Raw genomic sequence first — 26,804 nt, 5'->3', positions numbered from 1 at the left:
AATAACTCCTTTTTCAAAACAGGGATGTAGAAACACACACATCCCCCAGCCAGCACACTAATGTTCTCCAGCACACCAATGTTCTCCAGTCTTGTAAAGAGCTTTTCAGAGAGGGGAATGTCAAGTTGAAGGCTTTTGCCTGGACTTGTCACAGAGTGTGGGGTGGAAGATGTGGGAGGGAGGAAAATTAAAGACAAGCAAGGAGAGCATCTCCCCCAAAGCCTATGCCCTCCCTACACCCCAGGTTACACCCCACTCTGGCTGATCATTTCTAATATTTACTCAGCACTTGCAGTGTGCCAACGCAATGCTAGACACTCTCCACCATCATATTTAGCCATTACCACAAACCAAGGAAGTATGTGTCATTTCTCCCAATCTACAGGTGAAGAAACTGAGGCACAGAGAGATTACCAATTTTTGAAGCAGGTGTACTAATGTGATTTACCTTAAAAGATTCTCCCCTCTCTCCTTCCTGGCAACCTGCCTTTCCTCATCATAAAGTAGAAGAGGCAGAGATCACAGAGAGAACGTTTAGCCTATAGACGGAGAGCCAAAGCACAGATATGGTTCAAGGGACAATCCGTGTGATCATGATAAGATGCCCTTAGGCTCTGATTCTACATCAATCTTAATGAGTACAAGAAGATTAGAAACCAGAGGACACCTCCATCCCTACTACCACAAGAGACCCCCCCGCCCAATGCAGAATCGTGAGTGAATGGGAAGGCTACTGGGTCAGGAAAGCCGTGAGTGGAGAGTAGTCACAGCAGGCTCAATCCTCCAACCATGTCAGTGATCAAAATCTTAAGACTGAAGGACTTTGGTCTCTTGGGTCTCCATCTGTCCCCACTCCAGGAACAAGAGCTTCCTCAAGATGGGGCAGTGGTAGCCCACATAAAGTCTCCAGAAACTTGGGCCCCTCTACTCAGCTTTGGTCCCGGAAAAGGAGTAAACACCAAGACTGACAGGGCAGAAGCACTGGCTGCCCTGAGCAAGGGGGCATGGGCCTAGGAAAGGAGACCCTTGAACTCTTGCTTGGAAAGAGGCTCCCTGTTCCCGCTCCCCATCCCTGGGCTGGCCCAGCCTGGAAGCAACCACTTGAAATGGGCCCCAGGGAGCCTGGGAGAAGGGCTGGCCTGGTTCCAGCCTCCAACTCCTGACGCCCCAATTAGGCCTTCTTCCTCACTCCCCCTCCAGCCCAGCCCCAGCTGGGGTCAGGAGGTGAGAGGGAGAGCCTTCTCTCCAGGCTCATCCAAGTCAGGATCTACCCCAGCCTCAATGCACACCCAGCATGGCATTCCTCCAATTGCTCTATCCCTGGGGGAGGCGGGTAGTGCAGGCAAGTCAGTACCCTCACCTTTCCCAAGAGGCACTGGGGCTGGAGAGTGGGCAAATGCCACTCCCTGAGGTTACTCCAGGGCAGAGCAATGGGTACCTCCCTGGGTGGGGCTCCCACTCTTCCCATTGCCTGGATAAGTATGCTCTGACACAAGCTACCGCCCCCTCCGCCCCGCACCCTCTAAACAAATAGTAGCACCACCCTTACTCAAGCCCAGAGAGATCTGGTGCCTGGGTAATGTCAGCTAGAGACATCTAGATCAGCTAACAGGGAATACTGGGGAACTCCAGTGAAGGACAGGGTCAGGGTAGGGCAAGTGAAATTTGGGAGAGAGTGGGAAAGTTAGACTATGCTGGTACTCCAGTTGGGGAACACAAATTGGCCTTACAGTTGCCTGGCTGTGTGAGCTAGGTAAGTCTCCCAATTTCTCTGAACCTAGGTTTTTCATCTGTAAAATGGGCCTGAAAATAGAAACTGATCATAGTGTGAACTTTAGATTCACACAGATTTTTGTGAACATTAATCTAGTAACGTGTATAAAACTCTTAGCAAGACTCTGGCACCTAGAGTGAGGATGTAGCTCAGTGGTAGAGCACTTACCTAGCGTGTTCAAGACCCTGGATTTGATTCTCAGCATTGGAGGCAAGGAAACTCTGGCACCTAGAACACAATAAATGAGAGATATTGTTACAAGTGTTGCTGTCGGTAGGGGTCAGGTCTTTAGATTTGTAATAGTAATGACAGTAAGAATAGAGAATGCTGTTGTACTACAGAGATCACAACCCCCTCAACTAGCCCTGTGCCTGGTTCTTACTGAGAAAGGAGGGAAGGACACACATCTGTTTACCTCAGCCCTCCAAGGTCCCCAGTCTGCCCTGGCATGACCATTTCAGAGGACTGATGAGGTTGTGACTCACTCCCAGGAAACCCTAAGGTACCCCATAGCACTGTGTTACCTGTCTACACACACACACACACACACACACACACACACACGTTCTTTCTCCTTCCTTTCCCTGAAGCAAGGAGGGAGAAAGAGACATCAGTTTGAAGGATGTGAAAATTAGCTGGAGTTGAGAGAGGTGTCAACTTCAAGGCAGTGCCCCCACCCACCCCTTCTCTGCCCTAAGGATGGTGTTTCCACAAGTCTCTGCAGGGAGACCCCCACCCCATCTCCAGGTGCCGACTGATACTGTCAGGCAGAGGAGAATGAGAAGGAAAAGAGGGGGTGGCTTGCCAAGAAGAGTGAGTGGTGCCCAACCCAGGGGCCTATGTCAGGGACCTGCCCCTAGACACTCTGTCCAGAGCTCTGACTGGGGGCTAGAGGAGTAAGCACCCAGAGGAGGGGTCAGTCTGACCTTGTTGGAGCCCAGCTTCCTTGCCCAGAGCTGAAAGTGCCAGGGTTTGAGCCAGTCAGGGAGGGGGCTTTTCCCAGAGGGTGGGAGGGGTCTAGAACACTGTCCTTTATCTCAAAGTAGCTTCCTGGCCCTGCTTCTGACCTGTCTGAAGGTCTCCTTAGAGTCTTCTCCTCTCAAAGAGGGCCAAGAGCAGGGACTCACTGTACTTTCTGGAAGGGGTCAATCTGAGCAGTGGATGGGCGCTCCAGGAGGGAAAGCCTTGGCAGAGGAGCCAGGCCTTCATCCTGTCTCTGTCATCGTTAACAGCCACAATTATTATTATTTGGAGAGATGGGCCAGAGGTGGTCAGGGACATGGTAAGGGTGAATGAAATGAAGAAGTCCTCTGTACGTGCCGTCTCGCCAGGTTAATACTCCTGCCTGTCGGCCTGACAGCTGCAAGATTGATTACCCAGGCCTCCCGCTCTTTATAACTCGATCAGTCGAATTAATCTCTGGCTGTCGGCCCATCTGATGCCTGAATCACAAATTTAATTTGGAGGTGTTCAGCTCCTCCCCCATCCTGATTCCTCCTCCTCCTCCCACCGCCCCCCGCCCCAGTCGTCCAGCTTCCTCTTTCCTTTTCCACTCCTTTCCTCCTCTTTCTGCCCACCCCTCCTGCTCCAGGGTTTCCTATTCCTCCTGTTCTTCCTCCCCACTGTAGTCTCTCAGGCCTCTTCAGAGGGCAGCAGGTGGAGTAGGAGGAGGGAGAGGAGGAGTGGGTGGCCCTGAGTCAGCAGCCCCTCTCCCAGGCCAGGGGAGGGGTCATGTCCCCCAACCCACTGGGCGAGGGCCCAACCCACTGAGCTCCACCCCAAACAGAGAAAGAGGCTTAGCTGACACTAAGTAAGACATATTAATGTACTAAAGACTTAATGAAGTTGGGGGGGGGGATGAAGGGTGGAAAGTGCTTGCTTTATTAGTTTATGGCCGATTAATGGGGACGCCATTACTGTGATGGAGATGGATTGCTGCTGTCAGCAGCCTGGGCTGAGGGCTGGCCACAGCTCCTTTTCTCGGGTGGTGGGTGCCCCAAACAGAGTCAAAGAGAACTTCATTAGAAGCTTCCACAGGATCCATCTGGAGTGGGGGCTGGAGCCCCAGCTAGAAGTTTGAGAAGGAAATTCCAAGGGACAAGTGGTGGGGAGTTGATAGCAGTCAGAAAGTCACCTCCCCAAAGGCAGTAGTGGAGCAGTAGGGTGGCCCAGCTCTACACACATCAGAGGGTTGATAATTAGCTGGGGAAGAGGAGGGAAGAAGATAATGGGGTAGGATCTATTTAAGAAGAGCAAGGGAAGTAAGCCCTATTTTTCATCCTTCCTCAGAGGGGGACAGTTTACTATGACAGTGGGACCACTAGCCCAGAGGTTGAACAGCTCACTGGGCAGCAAGTCAGCCCCAATGCTAGAATCCCCAGCACCCAGGTCAGGGGCTTTGCCCCATGCTCTCCTGTTGGAATGGAGGTGAAAGTTGCCTTGCCTCTGCAACCCGCAGGCTGCTGACCTCCAGGAAACCAATGGGAAGCAATGGTGTGGAGAAGGGATCTGGTGGACTAAGGGGAAAGCTATGGGGCATGGCGGGCACATGGCCTCCAGCCTCTAGACTTTGTCAGGCCTGAGGGACAGGAGGTCCCAGTCAGTGAGCAAGCGAACCCAAATACATCCTGGTGACTTCCCTATCCCGTTAGCTCCTTCTCAATTCTGTGGGGCTCCATGACCTTCTTTTTTACCAAGAGGGAGAAGCAACACAGCATCCAACACAGCTTTTCTCCAAATTGCCATTTTCTATTGGGAAGCTTCCAGATGTCCTTGACCCCAAGGCCTTCTATGAGCTCCAGTCTCCCAGGAGCATGTGGCATTTTAGTATGGCTATTTTGATGCAGGGACATTAAACTTAGTTCACAATTTTATTTTTTTAAACAAATGATGCCAAACAGACATTCTTCAGCACCTAATTATCACACTTTTCTGAGCTCTTTCCAGTCCAACCACATCCCAAAGAAGCCTCAGGGATGAAAAAAGATTCCATGATGGGCCCAGAATCACAACCTATTAACTGAAGTACACAATACTAAAAAGACCTTCTTAAACATTGATACAAGTTAGGCAAAACAACTGTGGCAAAATGACTGAACCAAAATGTTCCCTTTGGTCTCTTTTCCCTTTTCCTTACCATGCATGTGATTCTCTGTGGATCTATGTGCCCCACATAAAATGAGTGACCCCTGTGTGAAGCACCAACCTGTGGGTTATGGCCAGTTATGGTGCCCTTTGTCCTTACGCACCAGGTGGATCGGTACCTATGGATGCCTGGGTGTCCTTCTGCATCACAGAGTTGACACTCCCTGCTGGGCACTGAGATCACTGCTGTATGCTTGCTCAGGCCAAGGATCTACTATTCATCCAGGGCCACCACCCAAGCACTCTCCCCAAGTGGGGGCTACCTGCTCAGCCTAACTGGGAAATAAATACCCTATTTCTGAGAGTAATTTAATTATTGGCTCCTGCGGACTAGTAGGTAATTAAATTCCATAGCTCCCAAAGTAATTAATTGCTATGCAAATAGTAATGCCCTCTGCTTTGGAGAGGAGGATCCCGGCCTGGGTTTGCCCTGCAATTAGAAGCTAATAATTACCCTGTCAGTTCCCAGCTTTTGCTGGGTAATTACCTGCTAAAGCCCTACAGGTCACTAAGGCCATTCCTATCACTTGCTGCTGTAGTTCTGCCTCTGGTGGCCTGAAAACCAGAGCAGGGGATCCCCATAGTGCTGGTTTATATTCAGATCCTACACCATGTCTACAACCATCAGGAATCCCTATCGAGATGCCCTTACTTCTAACCAATGAAACCTAAGGACCTCACTAGACTCCTTTTGCTAAGGGAAGAGGTGTCCCAGCTTCTCCTGAGATAGAATTACTGCCAGGTAAGTTCCACTCATTTACATTAGTCCTGTGTGTCTGGAACTTTCCAAAAGAGAATCTGTTAATTATTATAAAAATAATTTTCCCCAGATAGCCTTTTTTCTGTCAATTAGATTAGGTTAAACTACAAGATGAACAGAAAGAAGGCAGAGATTTTTCTTTTCTATTTTTTTTTTTAGCTTACACACACCTTTCCCCACTTAATCAACACATACTTCTCTAGGTTTTGCTATAAAGGGATTTTGAAGATGTAATCAAAGACCCTAGTCAGTTGGCTTTAAACTAGGACGATTATCCTCCGTGGACCTTACTCAATCAGGTGATCCTTTAAAAGGGTCTATACTTTCCCTCATGAAGGAGACTCTGAACAGCAGCTGGATCTCTGGTTGCCCTTCCCCTGCTAGGATTTCCCAGACTAGCTGTCTGTGGACAACATCTTTGCCATTGCCCAGGTTTTCCAGCTTTTTTGTGATCTTTCCTTCCTCTCTGACTGCCCTATAGATTTCAGATTTTCTTGGCTAACTCATGCAATTAGTATAAACCAATTCCTTGAGATGAATTTCATTGGTATTTTATACACATATACAGGCTCTGCACTTCTGAGGCACACCTCCTTAGGAAGGCATCTCCAGAGGAAGAAACTGGAGTCAAATACACAAGAGTGGCTGACCTTAGATTCCATAGCTACTAAAGGAGAAACAAAGTTTGAAGCTAGGTTCCCAATTATATTACTATTGTTCATTGTAAGATAGGACCTAGCTCCAGGTTCCAAGTGCAAGGCAGGTTATACCTGTGGCAAAGTGGGGAGGTAGTTGTGCACCCCTCCATACCTGATAACTCTCAAGTAACACTGTGGTTCAGCTCAATTTTCACTTCTTCTCTGGATCTTGTCACCTCTATCAGGCTCCCAATCCTGTATTCTGAGCTCTCCTGGCTCTGATTCCTTCTAAAGATATGGGCCTGAGAGTGGCAGAGCCTTTGTGCCTCCCAGGCACTGGTTGTTTCCTTGAAGGATATCCAGACCCCATCCTCTATGTCTAGAGTCTTCCAACCAAATGCCTGGGACATTGCCCTGGTATAGTCTCAGAGCTGAGGGTTCCCTTTGAAGGCTAGACACTAGGCAGGGTGTGGGGAGAAGAAAGCAATCTGGGAGACAGGATAAAAGGGCACTGAGATACAAATTGGTCCCAAGAGTCTGAGAAAAAAGGAGTGTCCATGGAGCAGAAGGGAACAATAGGGAAGACCCTGCTGTGAACATACACACTCAGGTACCTCCTAGTTGTCCTGCCTCTAGGAAATTCTCTAATCCCAAGTTGAGGGCAGGCCACATGATCCATGTTTCCTTTTTTCTTCTCCTCTTCCTTTGTATCCTCCTTGTTCCCTTTCTCCTCCTTTCTTCTTCTTTTGTGGTACTGGGATGGAACCCAGGGCTTCATGCATACTAGGCAAGCACTCCACCACTGAGTTACATCCCCAAGTCCTTTAAAACTATTATTTTTTTGAGATAGGATCTTTCTAAGTTGCCCCAGACTAGGCTCAAATTTATGATCCTCCTGCCTCAGTATCCTAAGTAGGTAGGATTACAGGTGTGCCCCACCAATGCTGGCTCCCATGCTTCCCTTTCTCTTATACTCCTGTCCTGGCCCAGGTAAGCAAGAGGGCATAGAGACAGGTTTTACAGGTGACCAGTTCTCATGAGTTCTCAGGACCATGTCTAGAACAGAAGCTCAGGAACAGTGGTGTCAAGAAACACTATGAGCTCTGAGGCCAAAGTGTGGACTGTGAATGCTTTGCTCTTGGTTTAGACACCCCCAGGGATGAATATGAGCCTCCTAAAGCAAGGCCCCCACACCTCCACTGTCAGGCCAAACAAAAGAAAAATGACTGGAAGAGAGTAGCATCAGGAAAGCAGAGATGACCAACAAACTAACTTTCCAAACCTCAGATGGAGATGTGAGCAGGGAATATGCACAGGGATGTGTCTAAGATTCTCAATACTAGGAGGTGACTGTCACCTGATTCGTGAGGGTCTCACCTTTTTGGGAAAATCCAACCTTGCAGAGGGTCTTTACACTCAGCCCCTGACTTCACCTGGCCCAGCTCCCCCATGACAGAAGGGAGGTCATATCACCCGATTCCCTGGAATCTATACTTAACTTCTACTCCCAACTTCTGCTTCTGATTTCCTGCAGGGACTGGGAGGAATCACGCTCTTATGTTCCCTTCATGAAGAGGCAATTTCTTGCCTCTTGCTAGATATTCTAGGACAAGATGCCTGATTATTCACATGTCAGTATTCTTTAGCAAAGTCAGAACAGTCTAGAATGTGGGAGTCATGCCTCCTCCAGTGGGCTGGAGGCTCTCTAAAAACAGGGGCAGCCAAGCAGAAAGGTCCATACCTATAATCCCAGTGATTTGGGAGACTGAGGCAGGAGGATTGCAAGTTTGGGACCAGCCTCAGCAACTTAGCAAGATCCTCAGCAACTTGGTGAGAACATGTTCCAGAAAAGAAAGAAAGAAAGAAAGGGCGGGCGGGAGGGCGGGCTGGGGATGTAGCTCAGTGGTAGAGTGCCCCTGGATTCAATCCCTAGTACAAAAACAAAATAAAAAGCATTCTCAAAGGCAGTTAATATCTTTCTCCCATCTTCCTCCTCAGTGCCTGACCCTGAGGTCTGCAAACAGAGATTAACAAAATAAAGGACCTATGAAGTAACCTGATAGGAGCAGGGGTTTTAGCATGGCCAAAGCTGCCGGGTGTCCCTGCACAATATGGCTTCCTGACAGGCTGATGCCGCTATTGCTCCATTGACAGCTCTTTAGAATCCATTCAGAGTTTTGGCCCTGCTGTAATCTCTGGATGATGAATATTTCCCCTAATGAATGGATGGGAATTAAATTAGGCTGGAATACCCGTGTGCTTAGACTCCAGGTGATTAAACTCCCATCTGTGCAAGGCCTGCCTGGGAATATCTTATTATATATAATTTTTTAAAGCAGGGGGAAATGATGTTGCTATTTGAGTTTTGCAAAAAGGAAGGAGGGCATGTGGAAATAAAATGTCTGTCCAGACTTTTTTGGGCAGAGTCCGTTTGCTTTTAATATGACCAGCTAGCACCCCCTCCATCCTAAGAGACCCCCACTTCCCAGTCAACTTATCTCATTACACTAGACTCAGGTTAAAGGTCCTCTGGGGTTCAGGTGCCTGCACCATTTCCCAGGAGCCCTGTCCATATTTCTTCTGAGTCCACATCTCTCTGCCTCCTATAAGGAGCATTGATTGGACAGAGTGTTGTTTGGGGGAAAGGCAAGAAAGGAAGATGGCATAAGAACAGAAGGCAGACCTGTGGATTCAATTTCTATCATGTTCAGCTTTAACTTTTCTTTTCTTCCTTCAAAATCACCCAGTCACCTTCAAAGGAAATCTCAGGGGCCTTTTGAGGGAGTCCATCTAGGGCAGGCATCCTTGGCTCTTAGTCAGGACCAAGGACAGCAGCCCTGGCCATTTCAAGGATCTCCTAACTTCCAGTTCCCCACCCAGACCTCTTCCTTCATTGCCAAACATATTCCCCATTCCCTAACACTCACTTTTCCCTTTTACTCCATACCTTCCTCTCCTGCTTCTCATTTCCTTGTTCCTAATCCCAGGAAAGAGCCTGGCTTCTAGTTGTTCATCACTAGGCACTAGGAATCCCTCAAGAAAAATTACTTAAGCATCTCAAAATGCACCACCTCATCCAGACTCTGTTAAAAGCCTTATTCATATGATCAGCTCTCACCTACACTATACAAGAACACACACATACTGAAAGCTGGTGCTGAGCAGGAAGGAAGGTCAGGGTGATTGTTTTTGAAAGACTGGACAGCTCTCCCCCTCTCCAGTGGGGCCTGGGATAGGCCCACCTGATTACTCCAAGCATGACTATAGCTCCGATTCTACAGCTCTCTCCTTCCCTCCCCTTACTTCCCACTCCTCCCCTCCCTTCCTTCCCCTCCTCTCCTCTCCTCTGTGTCTCTATGAAAAGTGGCAGCAGCTGCTGGAGAAGGCATACCCTTCAATGAGCATCAGCAATTGTAGTGACTGAGTGTCCCAGCCTTCTTTCCCGGTTAATCTAACTTGGGAAGAGTTGAGGTGTGTTCTGGCTCTGCTGCCCATGAAAGGCAGAGAATAAATAACAAGCCAGAGGCATAAACAGATGTGCAGATATATGCAGCTGGCGCTTCCCTGCCAAATTACCACGGACAGAATGCTGGCAGGAGGCCAGGATGCCTCCTTCTCTGTTTGGAGTTCGGCCACCAGGACCCATCCAAGCTCACCATCCATTTGGCAACCTTCGAGTGAGGGGAGGGGATGCCAGGGAAGGGAGTGGAGAGGCCGCAGGCACCCTTGAGTTTAGTGAAGAGCTCCAGAGGCTTTTCCTAAAGACTGGGATGGATGGGGGTAACATGGTGGGGAGGGTTAGAAAGTTCTGATCAAACCCTCCCTGAATATTCCCTAGAGAGTCTCCCCAGGGCATGATTGGGAGGTGAGGGTCAATTTTTTGTTTGTTTTTTGTTGTTAGTTTTGGTTTTCTGTACTGGGGATTGAATGAAGGGGTGCTTTATCACTGAGCTACATTCCCAACCCTTTTTATTTTTATAAAAGGGGCCTAGCTAAATTGCTGAGACTGGCCTTAAACTCGTGATCCTCTTGCCTAAGCCTTGTGGGTTGATGGAATTACAGGCATGCACCATCACTCCTGGCTTTGAGGGTCCATTCTATACTACATGTCTCTGTGTTACCACCCTCCCTTTCACTCACAGAGTGGGTGTTCTTGGACCTTTGATCATATGTGGCACTGCTTAGAGTTGGCATGGGGCACAGTGGTTAAGCATCAGTTGAAAAAGAACCACTCAGAAACTGCCCAGAATGAAAGGCTGTCCCTAAAGACTCCAGCCCTGGAACAAGAGATGGGGAAGAAACTGGTTAGACACAAAGCAGACGAGGAGGGGGAGAAAGCATGAGTTGGAAGGAGTGTTGTTCAAGAAGGGGGCCTCTCTTTAAGGACACCTCAAATCTGAATTCAGAGAGACATTGAACTACCTCTAGGCCTCCTTCTGATACCAAGGAATCTTTTCTCTTTGTAAATTATGTGTTTGACTTTCTCATTCCAGCCTATTTCATGGTTGGGGTGGCATAAAACAATTTTTTCAGTGCCTATTATTGCTTCTCCTCCAGATAAGGTGATGCAGCCTCCTGACCCATTGGGATAGGGATACCTGCTCTGGTGAACCATGGCATCATGGGGGATCATGAATAGGCTCAATTCTATAGGCAATGGAGAGCAAGAGAATCATATGATAAGAGTAATGATCTTAAAAAGAAGAAGGAGGAGGAGGAGGAGGAGGAGGAGGAGGAGGAGAAGACGATGACTGACAGACAGTGAAATGGAAATGGAAATAAAAGGGACGCCAAAAGAGGGGAGACTCATTAGGAGCCTGTTGTTACCATTAAAACTTTATGATGGATCCCTAAGCCATTTGATGGGAAAAGAACAGCAAGAAGAATAAAGTAAGAATTGGTGGAACTTGTTGATGGATCAAACAGGAATTAGAGAAGAAGAGGGATAGTGTGACTATACAATGCATTATCTTATCCAGTTTTGAGTGTGAACAGAGTCCTATCAGTAATTTTACCAGAACAAATGACATGAACTGGACATATCCTGGGCATATTTGGACACATAGGCACCTTGGTCATAGAGGACTTGAAGTATGGTGCTTAGGTGACAGCATTTATAGAGATGAGGCTGGCCAAAGCAAAGTGGCAGGATGCTTGTTTCCAAGCATTTATGTGCGCTTGCTTGGAAATATGTGTTTCAAACTTGAGAGGTTCAAGATATATATATCTTTGACCCACTAATGTTACTTTTAGAAATCTGAATCTCAGAAATATCAATTCTGTGGGAAATGACACATGCTTAAGGAGGCTCACCATAGCATTGTTTGCAACACTTGAAAACAAATAAAGTCTGTCAATAAGGAACTGGTTTAATCTCTTCTGGGGTGCCATGTGAAGTAGACCTACATGTATTATGAGAAATCCACATTACTGACCTGGAAAATACCTTTGATAATTTTAATTGAAAAGACAAAATTGTGAAATAATTGTATGACCTGACAAATCTATTTAGTAATTGTTTTTAAACCTATTCGTGTGTGTGTGTTGAATATTGTAAGAGGCTTAGAAGATACATTGAATTGTCAACAGTAGTGACTTACGAAGCATAGAGGACTGGAAGGAGGGAAGAAAGGCTCTTCTTCTCCTCATGCTTCTGAATTATTTGAAACTGAAATTTTTATAAGCAGATTGCATTTTAAAGTAAAGGACAATAAAAAGAATTTTTTTTTAAGACAGACTAAGGAGTTATCTTATTAAGGTGATGGGTGAAGGTCTGGGTGTGGGTGAAAGCAGAGATTGGGGCTGGAACTTGAGACTCATTCCCATAGTAGGGAAAGCCTGGAGAAGGTCAGACCAGGAAAAAAAACCAAAAAAACAGAAAAACAGAGAGGGTGGAAAGTCTAACCCTCAAAGCTGGGGGAGATGGAATCTCCACTCCACAAATGAGGCTGCTCCAGCCATTCCCTCCACACTTTGGAGCTCAGCTTTGTCCTGTGAGCCCTGATGTATCCTAGGGGACCCACAGTTGCTCCAAACTACAAGTTGACAAAGAAAAGCCCACCTCTATTCTCAGTGCCATAGCATCTCAGAAGACCAGCTCAATCCCAGGCAAGAAATTGCTCTGGGTGACCCAGCACTAATCTAGGGGGACCTACCCTAGGTAGTCCTGACTTCTTTCTGCTTCTCTCCCCCATGCTGTTAAAATTTCCAGCACTTCTCCAGATGAAAAGAATAATAGCCAGAAATTAATTTCATCTCCCAGAGAAAGACTATATGTATGTGTATGTGTGCATGTGTGCGTGTGTGCGTGTGTGTGTGTGTGTGTTTGTGTGTTGGCTGGGGGATCATGGGACAGAAAGCAGCATGACTCACAGGGGCTCCTCCCCTGGGGAGATGGAATTTGACAGATGGGTGTAGGACTCATCAAGGTGACTTCCTGACAGGACTGTCAGCTCCTTTCACTTCTGGCTCTCAACAGTGAGTCCCCTGCAGCTGAGCAGAGATTTTTCATATGTCCTTTCTCTACATCTAAGCCTGGGTCTCTTTCCTTTTCCAATACTTTCCTTGCACATGGCAAGCCCTTTTCAGTGCTAACTTCTTGTCTTGGTGCTCCACTTTCCAGTTTTGCTAGGCTATTTTCTTCTTCTTTTAACAGAAAAGCATAGAGTCAGCTTTTCAGTTGGGAAACCCTGGTCCCTGGCTCCTTCTCAACCACAGCAAATTTTATAGATGATTGGGAGTCCAGGGATACATACTGTACATGGGGCAAGGAGACTCTGTGTGTATGTGAGGGGGAACGTGTGTGTGTGTGTGAGAGAGAGAGAGAGAGAGAGAGAGAGAGAGAGAGAGAGGGCGAGCACTTAAGCAGAAGCAGCTTTTGGTCTGTGTGAATGCTTGTTCTGTGAAAAGGGTTCAGAGTGTTGAGTAAAGGGGGCACAGCCAGCCCTAAACATAAAGTTCCCCAAGATTCAGATTACAAAACATCAGTGTTCATGGTGTCTAGAGTTTGTCTCTTTGGCAACTCCCACCAACACACACAATTGACAAATGAGAAACCTGAGGTCCAGAGAGGTTAAGTGACTTATCTTCCATCACATAACTAACTAGTAGCCTAACCAAGATTAGAACACAGGTATCCTGACTCATGGGCAAAGCTGTGTCCACAATTCTATCAGAGACCTTAGAAGAAAGGTCTATCTCACACACTCTAATGATGACAGATTTTACACCTTCTCCAGTAGATGGAAAAGGCTAAAATCTCCTCAGGCTGCTCAAGTTTCTCTGTACCCTTCCACCCAGCCCCAGCAGTGAATACCCACCTCTGCTTACCACCATGGCTGCTTCTCTTCTGCAGAGGAGACTCCAGGCCCAGCTCCTTCCTGGGTAAAGTCCCTGCTCAGGAAACAGCCTGACTGGGAATACTTTATATCTGAGTTCCACTTCTTGGCTGGATGTTCCTAATCTGACCCTGAGTCCCATCTGCCTCATCCAAGGACCTAAGCTGAGACAGATTGGTTTTCTTATTCAAGCCCTGATTCCAGCTTATTTACTTTTTCAAAGTGTCTTCCCCTAGCAAATTCTGGAGTCCCATTTGATCACACTCCTTTGAAATTAAGAGTCACTTCCCCCTTCACTGATTGGGGGAAAAACTGGTTCTCACCACAAGTTCTAGTCATTTGCCATCAACATGGAAGACCAGCATGGTTCCTCCACCTCACCTGCACCAGCCCAACGCAGACTCTAGTCACCAGTGCCCTTGTGACTAGCTAATAACCCCGGAAGAGTCTCCCTCACCTCACACTGCCTGCCCCCTTCTGCCCCAGGCCTTCAGGAGAGACCAGAACTCCTTTGATAAGAGGGAAAGTGGCGATTTGGGGAGGGCACTTTCTCCCATCCTTCTAATCGCCTCTCCCATCTGCCGCCATTCCCCAGCAAGAGGTGGGAAAGGAGGGTGCGAAAAGAGGTTGGCAGAGCAATAAACAAGTCAGGGCCTTTCCTCCCTGCAGGCTGCTCTCCGCGCTTCCCGCGTTCTGTGCTCGACTCTCTCCCGCTCTCCATCCCTCGGCTCCCTCCCTCGCTCCTCGCCCGCAGACCGGCTGCATCCTGGCCCGGCAGCGGCGTTAGGGGCTAAGGCGGGAGAGGTTAATTATTGCTCCCCCGCCCCCCACGCCCCCCCACAAGATGTATCTGACTGTCAGAAGGGGTGACAGATGAAGACAAAGTACAGGTACAGCTCCCGCGAACCGGCCCTCGACGTACCAGCCGGGTGGGGGTGGAAGGCGCTACCGAAGTTTTAACCCCTCCGCCACCAGCGCACGGCAGGCGCGCGGGGGCTGCCGGGGAGGCGGAGAGATGGAACTTAAACCCCGGAGAGGGCGGACTGAGCCCGGGAAACCTGTGGGCCTCCTCGGGCCCTGCTTCACTGACCCGGGTGGAGGGCGGTGGGAGGCTGCAAAACCCAGGCGGAAGCATCCTTCCGAGGGGCTGCAGGGGCAGAGAAAGGGACTCCGTAGATTTGGAGCCAAAAAACCCCAGTGAGAAGGAGACCCACCTTCTCCAGGAGGACGCTTCCCCATACAAGTCTATCCCAGGATCCTTGGCAGGGTGTGCTTGTGTATTTAAGGAGAAGAGTCTGTGAGAGTGCACCTGTGTGTATTTGTAACTTAATAGACTTGAAAGTGTGTGTATGTGTGTGTATTTAAACACATTCACCAGTGCTTGGTTGGAAATGTGTGGCTGAGTGTTGTATATGTGAGAGAGAAAACCTTTGCCTGTGAGGACGGCTGTGACCAACAAGGGTGTCTTTAGGAGAACATGGATGAGGGTTTGCAAGTCCTGAGGTGTCTGTGTTTGGGCCAAAATAGGCATCTTTCGGTGAGCACAAAATTTGTGCCAATGTATGTGTGTGTGTGTGTGGGGGGGGATTGTGGGTGTTGATGCCGGTATGAATATAAGTATGGTTGTGTGTATGTGTGCGTGTGCATATTGCAGCACACATGTACATTTGTGTGTGCATTCTGCTGTCAGTACCAGTGTGGGGCTGCAGCCTCTCACTGACGTCTTCCCCTTCCCTGCCCTCCTCTCTCCATAAGCAAATGAGGTGAAATAATTACTTTTCCATTTAAATGCCCCATGTTCAAGCCAGAATGAAAACAAAGTGATTTAATAAAATTGTCTTTAAAAGGGAAAAGAGGAAAATAAACGTCTTCTCTGCTCCCTTCCCTGGCGTTCAGGGAGGCCCCAAACCCTTCAGAGTTAATTAAAACAGGAACTAAAATCACAGAATCACTAACCAACCCTTTTCCCATCTCTGCCTTAGAGGTAAGGCAACCCCTAAACCCCTGTGTCAGGCTGGCCTCTTGAGGGTTCCCCTGTCCCAAGTCTCCACTTCTCCCCTCTCTTATTCCTAGTGGGCACTCTAGCTTCCTATAGCCACATCTGAAGGAGAGGTCTTCTTCTCCTTCCCTCTTACTCAAGACTTATCAAAGGCTCATCTGGTTATTTGAAGCCCTTGATGGACACTGGTCCCCATCAGAAGCTTCCGGCCTTGTCTTCTCCCAGGACACAGCCAGCCCTCAGCCCCTGCTACCCCTCCCCATGGATCCCAGGAGCCCCCAGCTGCTCTGAGCTTTATCTGTCTTCACTGACCCCTGGCCCAGTCCTCAGCTCCAGCTCAGCACAGTTCCGGCTGCTTCCGCCCAGTCTGTATCTGTTCCCCATCAGAGGCCCCATTGGAGCTCTAGCCCTTCAGCAGCCCAGATAAAAGAGATGGATGGAGGTGAGTTTGGGGGATGCCCCTCCCTGCAAGCCTGAGCTAGAGCCCTGCTTTCTGACAGAAGCTCCCTGTGGATGGATGGGGGTGGGGGTAAAGACTGCCAAACTCTCTGGAAGCCCAGTCCCTATCATCCTGCCTCAGTCCTTCTCCTCTTCCTAAGGCCCCCTCTGGGCATGCACCAAAGCTGAGTCACCTTGTTCTACAACACTCAAACATCAGCAGGAAGCTCTATACTGGGCATCTTGCCCCTCTCCATGAAAATCTGCCTAGAAATAATCATAGAAAATTTGACCATTTGTTGAATGCTTATTGTGTTCCAGATGCATTACTTCTTGCATCTGGAGTATGTTACAAGTATGTTCCCTATGGAGTAAATGTTATTATCTTGCAGAGGGGGACACAAAAGAAGGGAGGTTAAGAAACTGGCCCAAGATATGAACTTAAAAAGCAGTAGAACTGAGACTTAAACTTTTCGTCAAAAATCCTGCTGCAAAACATATTGCAAAACCTTGGGTCCCCTTGCCAGCTTATCCTTGACCTCAGAGCCCCCAGTTTTGCTCCCAAAGACCCATTATTACCTTCAGAGGCCACTGTCCCCAGAGACTCCTACTATTACCCCCAGAATTTAACCCTTCCAATACTAGTCCACCCAGCAAAACTGGGGCAGGGGGTTGCTGGTGAAGCCAGTTAGGACCTGGGTCAAGAACCCAGGGGAACTGTAGGACCTTCCATCCAGCTTCAGTTATTCCAGATGAAGATCAGGTGGGAGACAGGAAGCCATTGTCTCTAGAGTCCCCAGCCCTCATTCCAGGAGACTCCAGCTCTTTCCTCAGGCCCCTGCCATTTTGCTTAGAGACCCCATTTTTTTTCTCCCAAGGGATCCAGGCCTCATGTTAGTCCCTCAAGTCCATCCTGCCTCCTAAGGCTCCACCCAGGGGATAGGATGAGACTTGACCATCAGCTAACACTTATCACTAAAACAGGACATTTGAAAGTGTTCACTATGTCCACAGATGCTTTGGTTGCCTGGATGGCAGAGAAAGTGTCAAAAATAAATCCAGGCCAGGTTCCAGCCTGTGTCTTCCACTTATCCTGACCAGTAAGGACACAGCCCTGGCAATTAAGATCTCAACGCTAGGAAGAAAAGAGGGACTGATGGGAGGGAAAGAGACAACGAGGGGACAAAAATAGGGGGGAGAGTATCCCTGGTTTTAGGAAGAAGTGGTCCAGCAAGAGATGGTGAGAAGGAAGGAGATAGGTATGAGGTATCACCACAGACCAAGAATTAGGATGGCACTGGAAACATTCAGGTATCAACAGCATCTAGAAAACATCTAGCAGAGGAGGGAATGAGGAAAAAATGATTGTGAAGCACTCTCCCCAATTCAGCCCTGGGAGTGTGTGCTGGGAGTGGAGACCATGACCTTTTCCAGGTCATGCTCCACCCTTGAGCCCAAACTGGGAACTGCAATGGCTGCTGGCAGGCAATGACCCAGGTAGCTGGGACAAGGCTTCATGGGACACTGATGTTGTGAGCCTGCTCTACCTCACCCACCAGTGAGTCAGCTAAGCAAAGCCAAGCCTTGAAACTTAAGCTTTTCTCTTCTATTCCCAGCATATCTGTGATGCAGCTTGAGCAGAAAGCTAGAGATGTTAGGGGCCTCAACATGGGGAAAGTAGGGGGTCAGAGAAAGGGAGAGTGGCTTGTCTGAGCTGTCATCCAGGCTCCACCCAAGATTGGTGTATCTCTGCCACCAGAGCCTGTCTTTCCTCCCCCAATCCAACTCAATCTTCAGTCATGACCTCATTACTCCTCTCAGGCGTCTTCTCAACCCCACTATCCCATTCTTCCCAAATGTCTTCAAACCATCCCCCATTATCCACAGCTGATTCACACTATCCCAGACCTGATCTCTGGTAGCCCCCAACACTGCTCTCAGAGCCTGTTCCTACTCTCAGCCTCCTAGACTGCATTTACATCCATCCCTAGCCTATCATCCTTCCTCCAAGGGTGCTCTGCCTTGAGCAGAGGTGAGATTTGATCTGTATTAATTTTCATTACCATAAGTGACTTCTATAGCTATTCCTTGTTTAGAAAGAATTTAGTCATCCAGAGAGCTGAGAAAACAGCCAAAATAAATCCTAGGAAGACATAAGCTTATCTCCATCCTCCTTCCCTCTGCCCTTATCTGTCTGCACACTCATAAAAGAGTTCTAGGTGATAGGACCTACACTTTTGAGTTAAAAACCAGGAATCTTGGGCTGGGGTTGTAGCTCAGCGGTACAGTGCTTGCCTAGCACTTGTGAGGCCCTGGGTTCGATCCTCAGCACCACATAAAAATAAATAAATAAATAAAGATACTGTGTCCAACTACAACTGAAAAATAAATAATAGAGGAAAAAAAACACAGGAATCTCCAGGCCAACCCAGAGTTTAAGCTCATCTGCCCCTCATACCTACACAGGTGGACATTGTTACATATGCATGTGCCCATAAACCTGCAAATATATCCATATATAATTAATTAAAGTGCACATATATTCATAAACACAACTGGAATGTGTGCTCCATGATGTAGGGACAATTTTCTCCCCATGGTGTAGCCCTGACCCTACAACAGTGCTAATACATAAATGTTTGTAGAAAGACTGACACATATGGAACATATACTTGTAAGTAAATGTATATACAAATACATATAATAATATATACAAGCTGGTAGTGATGGTGCATGCCTGTTATCCCCAGCTACTTGGGAAGCTGAGGCAGGAGAATCGCAAGTTTGAAGCTAGCCTCAGTGATTTAGCAAGACCCCCATCTCAAAATAAAAATTAAAAAAGTATTAGGACTGGGTGCAGTGGTGCACATCTATAATCCCAGTGACCTGGCAGCTGAGACAGAAGGATTGCAAGTTCAAAGACAGCCTCAGCAATGGTGAAGTGCTAAGCAACTCCCTAACACCCTATCTTTAAATAAAATACAAAATGAGGCTGGGGATGTGGCTCGGTGGTTTGAGTTTCCCTGAGTTCAATCTGCAGTATAAAAATAAACAAATAAATAAATAATATTAGGGTTGGGGATATAGATCAGTTGGTACAGTGCTTGCCTTGAATGCACAAGGCCCTGGGTTCAATCCCCAGCACCACAAAAAAGGGGGGGTTGGGTATGTAGCTCACTGGAAGAGCACCTCTGGGTTCCATCTAGTATTGCCAAAAAAAAAAAAAAAAGCATTAATATATACAATGTTTACGTTGACACATCATAAATACACCTATGTGATATCTGCATACTTATATATGCATTTATATAATCCACATACATAACATTGTGATATACCTACATAATTTATACAGTTTACATAATGTACATATAAAAACACATATGCAAACAACCACTATAAACATAATAATTTATAGTTTACACAGGTAAATGTAGACATCACATATATACTACATATGTGTCCACGCTAAATGAAGACATATAGTAGCACCTTTTTACACAGATGCTTCCAAACAAATAAAAATTGTCTCAAGGACCCTGACCGGGGCCTGAAGGACACTGCCAGAAATATCCACCAGATGGCACTTTTTCCCTACTTCCTATACTCCCAAGTGTTGCCAGAGATGTCGCTTTTTTCCTCCAAGATACAAAATATGCAAAGTCAGATGTAACTTAAGCTCCCCCTCCACCACCAGCAGCCTTATAAGTGCGACCTCAGTCCCAAAAATCTGCAATTCTGGCCTCTCCAAAGTCAGGCTCCTCCTCTTGGGACTCCAGACTTCCTTCCAAGATGTCTACTCCCTGTTGGGGCTCTAGTTCTGCCCAATCCTCAATTTGAATCTGTCACCAGCAAGCCAAGGATGGAGCTAAGCCCAAACACCTTCATTTCAGACCAGGACAGCTGAGGATTCTTAGAGTCTGCAGTAGGAAGCAGCCAGAGCAGTGGCCCCATTCCCCGATGGTCCAAGGACAGAACCAGAGTCAGGGTCATTTGCAAAAACGTGTCATTTTCATACTTGTACATATAGCCCCTTTTGGCTTACTCCTCATAGCCTGCCTTAGATGAGGGAGAGTTGGACACCTAGCCCAAAAAAGCCAAAAGCAGGGAGGCCAGAGACAGGACTAGTTGCTATTAACCCTGCCTGCTCCTTTCAGGTCTTGATTCCCATCTCTGGGTGGATGCTGAAAGGAAGATGTTAGCTTTATCTGAAGCAAACTACTTAAAATCTTGTATGTGGGGCAAGTACAGCCCCTCCCGCCTCCAGTCTTGGGCTACTCTAGGAGAGTGCACTCTCCTGGAACCTCAACATCTAGGTGTGAGCAACCTAGGAAGGAAAATGCAAGAAGGCTTGGAAACCCATGGGGAGGCGAAGCCAGGAGTTCCCGCAGTCGCTCAGCTTCCCCCCATCCTCCTCCCCTCTCCTCCCCTGGGAGCCCCGGGAAATTATTTATTAAAACACCACCCGCTCTCTCATTTATTTGCGGTGAATAATCCTCGGCATCTCAGCGCGTTTATTAAACCTTTACCGTCCCTGCGCCCGCATTACTTTAATAATAAATCGCGTGTCACTTTCCAGACGTTATTAAAGGCCATCCGCTGCAGCAGAGGCGGGGTGCGGGGAAGATGGAGGCGGTGCACAGCAGGGGTTCCTCCCATTCAAGGCTGCGGGGCACCAGCCAGCAGGGCGGCAGAGGGGGAAACCGAGGCTACAAGGAGGCTACTCCTGAAACCTACAAACTCTGCAAACGCTATTGAGGAATACAGAATCCCCAGGTCCCGCGTGACCATCTTGGGTCAGGTGGGGCTCTCGGCTAGGAGTCTCAGCTCTGCAGGTGGACGCTGTCCGACCCCTGGGCCTTCAGGGGGCGCCTTGAGTCCAGCTGGACGAAGAACAGCCTAGAAGGGGATTCCCTGGCTGGCTCAGGGACCCAGACACATGTCCCCTCTTACAGTGAGAAGCCGACCTTCCTCTGGTCCCCACATAGAATGAGCGCTTTCCCCCCACCCCTCACAACCGGACTCCTGCTTTGTGGTTGCCTCGGAATTCGCCCCAAGTACCCAGCCCCTCCCCTACCCCGTGTGGTCCTGAGCGACTCCAGGAGCTGTCGGGCTCCAGCAAAGATTCAGAAATAAAAACCATTTTCCAACTTGGGGGCCCACAACAAGGCGGAGGCAGAAGAAAGAGTAGAGTGTAGACGTGGAGAGGTAGCCAAGCCCTGGGGCTGGGGTTTTGGATCAAGCCTCTCCCTAGAGACATGGCTCCCTGCTCCCTGCGATGGGCCCCAGAGACGCTAAGCCAAAAGTAGTCCCTCCTGTTGTGGAGCCAGCTAGGGCGGAGCCGGAAGCTTAGGAGGCCCTCCCCATCCACACACACAAAGCATCTTGTCTTGCTGAGTTAAGCTTCCATTCCCTACTTCAATCATTCAATAACTTCCTCAGTGTCCCTGGGGTAGGTAAGGAGAATGTGAGCAAGAGATTTGGGAAGTCAGAGTGCGGTTCTGTGACAGAATTGAAGTCAGATAGGTTGTAATTGGGGCAGTTAGAAATAGGCTTACCATGGCTCTGAGTTCAGCAGTAAAATGGATAGATTCCTGTGGAAGCTGGTGGCCCAACTTCTCCTCTCCTCTATCTAGTTTATGCTTTCATATTGGGGTCCCACCCACATAGACCTGGTTCCCCACTCTGCCAGAGAGGAAACCAGAGTAAGATGAACAGAAGGACAAGTAACCTATTTCTACACCAGCCCCAATGAAGGGATATCCTCCCACTAACCAGAAGCTTCAGGTTCCTTCCCTAGAGGACAGGGTAGGCCAGAGCTCAAGCTTTCTCTCATCTGGCAGGCATGTGCTTAGAGAGCAGGATACACAGAGCTCTGGAAGCCAGAGTCCCATTAGCATGAAAGGCCTCCCAGGGGTCTTCAAGTGCACATCTGCAAAAACTGTCTGTAGCTGTGTACTTTGGTTTATAAATCTTTTTTGTTGCCTATTGTGCCTAATTCTGTGCTAGGTAGGCTTTGTCCACAACAGAATGATTCAAGATTTGGAGCTGGTCCTACCCCTTTTATTGCACTGAACTAAACCATGTTCAGTGTGCTCTCTTGTACAACAGATGGTGAACAACAAAAAAGAACTACAGTTAATATCTGGGTGAGAGGGAAAACTTCTGGAATATGAGGGTTTTGTTTTGTTTTGGTACCAGGGATTGAACCCAGGGGTACTTAACCACTGAGTCAGGGCCTTGCTAAGTTGCTAAGGCTGTCTTTGAACTTGTGATCCTTCTGCTCAGATTCCCTATTGGCTGGGATTATAGGTATGCACCACCATGCCTGGATGGAATATGAGTTTTGAGGAAGAATAAACTGAGGCTAGGCAAAGGTTGGGAACACGGAAAACAACTGCAGGAACCAGGGTCTGTGGGAAAAGGCAGTTAGGAGAAACTGGCTAAGCAGGGAAGGAGGGAAGTCTGGTGGAAAGAGGATTCTGCAGTTATTTCATGTATGCTCTCTGCTTGCTCGCCCTTTTCAGGTCTCTTCCAGGTCTTCTCAAGCAGGGATGAATACTATACCCACTCATCCACCCCCATGGGCCAGAGCTCTGGACCTAGTAGTAATCCTCATTCTCTTCACTCTCAGCCACCTCTGGAGCCAAGTTCAGTGATCGAAGCTGGGGAATGCCTGTAGAGTTCAGCTGATCTGCAAACACACATGTGGACAAAAGAGAGAGAACAGGGGAGAGGCTGCTGATGCACACAGATCAGTCTATGGGAAGACCATGCTTGTGTGCACCCACATAAACATACACATGTGGATTGTTACACACATGTGGATTGTTATACACATTTGAGGGTCCTAATCCAACACCATTCAACCATCAGAGCTCAGCCTCCCACAGCCACCCGCCCCCCCCCTACCTGGTGTGAGCACTGTCAGGGTAGCAGGAGCCTCAACCTCACCCAGGGCATTTCGGGCAAGGCAGCGGTAGGTACCCTCATCACTGGGACGCACAGCTTGGATCTGCAGCCAGCTGGTCACTTCAAATCTCTGCGGTCCACCCCTAAACTAGAGCCAGAGGCAAAGTCAGCAAGGTCAGTCTAGAGAGGTCTAGGATGCTTGAGGGAAACCTCTGCTCCCTGCCCCTACCTGTACAGAGATGTGGGGGTCATCGCCTGGCAGCTGGATGTCCAAGCCGTCCTTCCTCCACTCAATGGAGGCCATGGGGTAGGCAAACACCTCACAGCCAAAGATCACATCCTGCCCCGTCACATTCCAAATGTCATATGGCTGCAACATGATCTGAGGCTCTAGGGGGTGAAGGTGGGAGGACTGAGAACAGGATGGTGTATCTTGCCCAGCAAGGACACAATATACCAATTCTTGTGGACATGTATTTTAAGGAACACAATATATGCTGAATTAAATACACATCCACAAATAAAACATGGCATGTATACACAGATACATACAAATGTAGATACAGGTACATATGAGGGTGCAAATGCAGAATAAAGATGGACATGCACACATGTACACACAGAGCACTGTACAGACAAATTGCACAAACAAGTACACAGACCTACATCTTAGCTTTCAGGCACTCAGTCCAGGACTACTCCCTGGTCCTCATTGCACTCTGCTGGGCCCCTTTCCTGCTGTGCTTGTAACTAATACCACCCTCTCCCCTTCCCTCTCTTGTAACCAGTCCCTTCTCAAAGGCCTGAAGAGCAACCCTCCCTCCACCCCAGCCTTGGCTGGGAAAGGGGACTAAAGGGGGAAGAGGACCAGCGGGGAACCTGGGCTAATGTGGAAGAACCTGAAACCAAGCAGCCTCCAGGAGGCTGAGGAAATTGTTGGGACCCCCCCCCCCCACTATTGTGTTTGTTTTGCCTGTAGCCCAGCCAAGCCAGAACCAGTAGTGGCTCAGGAAGCGAAAGTTGCTGAAGCCGCCAAAGAAAACTAAAAGCTTCAATGGCCCCAGTCCCCAGGGTGACTAGAGGGAAAGCTGAGAAATGATTCCCCACCCCCCCCTTCATTAATCCCTATTCGCAGGAGAAAGGAAAGAGGCAGGGAGTTTGGTTAACAGAGTGCTTTAAGATTCTTCCCAAAGAAATCCCGGTACTCCGCACCCACCCCCTCAAAAAACAAAACAACAACAACAACAAAAATAAGAACAAAGAAACACTGATCGCATCTCTGTTTAGCTGTCTAAGCTCCAGAGGCCTAGGAAAAGTCTGGGGGTCTTTTTAATTTTGAACCAGTTATTGACTACGTGCTTCCTCCCTCCCTGCCGATTGGGTCTGAGGATTTCAGGCAGCTCAGTACGCAAAGCTGCCAACAAAGCTCAGGACCCGCACCTTAAGGCAACCGCCTAGAGCCCTGTTGCCAGAGCAGGGTCTAACACTAGACTGAAGGCCTCCTGGGCCTCATCTTTTTCTCCCCACCAGCCAGAGACCAATGCCATCGGGGCTCGGGAAGCAGTGCCTGGAGGAATTCCCAATCCCAGGGATAGGGTCCTGGGCCGTGCGTACCGGCTTCGCAGGGCCCTGGATGCGCCACAGTGAGGTTAGTGTCGGGCCGAGCGCGGGCTGCCTCCTGCAGGCGGCAGATCTGGGCGTAGGTACGGCCGTCGGAACCGCAGAGCGGGCGTTGCGAGCGACAGGCACAGAGCGGCTCCGGCACCTCTCCGTGGCTCAGGTCGCCACCTGTGTCCAGCCGGCACTCAAGCTGTTCGCCGCAGCGCCCATAGAAATGAGCACTGGGGTCCAGGTCACAGAGCTGGCCCTCGAGGTTGGCGCATTCCCAACAGCAGCCGCACGCGTCGTGCACCCTGCCCGCCAGGCAGCCCCGAGGCGTGACGCATTCTTCTAGCCGGCAGGGAGCGCAGCCTTCGCCCTCCGCTAGCAACCGCAGCCAGCCGCGCCGCAGGTAATCCGGGCCTGGGGAAGGCCTTGCGCTGATAGGTGGTGGCATCCACCCCACCAGCAGTAGCAGTAGAAGGGGCAGCGCCAAGGCAACTGCAGCATGCTTAGCTGGAAGCCCTGTGAGCACTCGGGGCATCAGAGCGTTGGTGGCACCCTGCTAGAGAGGGAAGCCAGGTCAAGAAGTTGGAAACAATGCCTATGCATACAGACTAGCCTCACTGTTCCTTATACCAAAGCTTGATCCTAGCAATACCCTCTCCCCTGCTACCTTGGAGTTCCCTAACAGATGTCTAATAATCCCTAGCGGTTATCCAGCTATGCCAGTTGGCAATTGATCGGGTTGCTCTTGGGGCCTGGGGAATCAGGAAAGGAGAGATGATGGGAGATAAAAGGGCTCACATGCGCGCACACACCCACAAACACCACCAGCACCACTTCCATACACCACCCAACTCTGTAGCTCCTTGTTCCAGAAATGGATGAGAACGGCCAGCTCCAGATGTAAGAAGCTATTAAAGGGGTTGGGAAGGGGAGGGATGCCCCTCGCGTGTGGCCAGGGGCTAAGGACTCACCTATTGTCCCGGACTAGGCCCTTACGAGCAGCTTGGTGAATCCAGTCCGAAAGAGCAGGAGGTGGAAACAGTAGAGGTGCACAGTCGGCTGGGCCCACCTGCCACCTCTGCTCCCGCCTGAAGCCTGAAGATTTCCAAGAGCCCAAGGGCTTGGATTCGAAAAGCAGCTCCTCCACCCCTTTTCCCCGCCCCTCGACGTCGCGTACCCTCCTTCCCCCTAATTCTGAAGCTGCCAATTTTATGCAGCCGCACGGGACCGTCCCGGGCCATTTCCTTCCAACCTGGTCCAAAGCCACAAAGAGAGAGCAGAAGAGCCGTAACTAGACACCGAAGCTGGGAAAGAAGGAGGAGTGTGAGAGCTGGAGACTGGCAGTGGGGGTAGAAGGATGGATGGGAAGTTCAAAGCTTGGCTTAACGTCTTGGTCCTGTCCCATCTGAGTTTACAGTCCCAGGGGGTGGTTAGAGCAGCTGCTCTGGTGCCAAGGCATTTCACGTCGATGTCTGGGTGCACCTAGAAGGCAGGGTAAGCCAACATCGTCTCCCCGCAGCCCTGGGCTGGCTTTCCCCGGAGGTGGTAGTAGCCTTGCCCACCCAGTTTCTGCACTCAGGCACGGACCGCTCTTGGCGTTTACTTCTGACTGCCTACAACTGGCCTCCTCCCTACCCACTTCCTGCAGGTGCTTCAGTCCTTGGATGAGAGGGGTGATTAGAGGTCGGAGCTAACTAGCTGCTGCGGGGAGAGGCGGGCTGGGCGCCTCCCCAGCGGTGTAGCTCCCAGTCCGGATTACGGGTTATCGTTGCGAGACTGGCAGGGCCACAGGCACTGAGTCTCGCGGCCGCCACCAGCGCCACCGTGGCACTTTGGGCTGGGGGCGGGGAAGAGAGCACCCTTGGAAGCCCGCCCACCCCACGCAGGTCAGCCAGACCCCGCCCCTGCCTACCCCGAGAGGCTTTCTGAAGCCTCGCGGCAGTTAAGTTTATAGGAGCGGAAATCGCGGTTTGCTGCCAGGGAAGGGGCGTCATCTAGTCAGGATCAGCCCCGCAGGCCAGGCCGCCACAGCCTTTGCCTCACAGCAGCGGGGGTCCACCCAGCGGATCTGCCGCGCATGCGCTGTGCGCCCCGGAGTGAGCCTTGGAGGAGACCCAAGTTCTCTGCCTTGAGAGATCATCTGAACTCGACCATGCCTTTCTCTTAGGGGGCTCCCAAGCCGTGCAAACGGCAC

At 49.4% G+C, this 26,804-nt stretch overlaps 1 protein-coding gene across 4 annotated transcripts; it reads right to left on the bottom strand.

Annotated features, from left to right (window-relative positions):
* Positions 1-22,131: 22,131 nt before the first annotated feature.
* Positions 22,132-26,804, bottom strand: Kazald1 (Kazal type serine peptidase inhibitor domain 1). 4 transcript variants are annotated; one of them, XM_046450431.2, is made up of 6 exons: positions 26,523-26,804; positions 25,582-26,092; positions 24,617-25,166; positions 23,232-23,392; positions 23,003-23,150; positions 22,132-22,784 (listed from the first exon to the last, which is right to left on the bottom strand). In XM_046450431.2, exons 3-6 carry the CDS (start codon positions 25,143-25,145, stop codon positions 22,693-22,695), a joined length of 930 nt encoding a protein of 309 aa, XP_046306387.1. In that variant the 5' UTR covers positions 25,146-25,166; positions 25,582-26,092; positions 26,523-26,804; the 3' UTR covers positions 22,132-22,692. The 4 variants fall into 4 exon arrangements, with proteins under 4 accessions (XP_046306387.1, XP_046306390.1, XP_046306388.1 ...); XM_046450434.2 differs by having other exon boundaries at positions 25,582-25,705; XM_046450432.2 differs by lacking the exon at positions 26,523-26,804 and having other exon boundaries at positions 25,582-25,705; positions 25,863-26,479.

This window comes from Marmota monax, unplaced genomic scaffold, assembly GCF_021218885.2.
Source record: "Marmota monax isolate L192 unplaced genomic scaffold, Marmota_monax_Labrador192_F-V1.1 WCK01_AAM20220418_F8-fsc00004, whole genome shotgun sequence".
In the NCBI taxonomy this organism is placed as follows: Eukaryota; Metazoa; Chordata; class Mammalia; order Rodentia; family Sciuridae; genus Marmota; species Marmota monax.
This window is presented reverse-complemented; position numbering and strand designations above follow the sequence as displayed.

What these genes read in the sequence shown, in the direction of transcription:
- Kazald1 (XM_046450431.2), bottom strand. Translation starts at nt 25,145, where the DNA reads ATGCCCCGAGTGCTCACAGGGCTTCCAGCTAAGCATGCTGCAGTTGCC. An exon ending in TCCAGGGCCCTGCGAAGCCG is followed by an intron (nt 23,393 to 24,616) that starts GTACGCACGGCC and finishes TTCACCCCCTAG; the next exon opens with AGCCTCAGATCATGTTGCAG. An exon ending in CCTGACAGTGCTCACACCAG is followed by an intron (nt 22,785 to 23,002) that starts GTAGGGGGGGGG and finishes GTGTGTTTGCAG; the next exon opens with ATCAGCTGAACTCTACAGGC.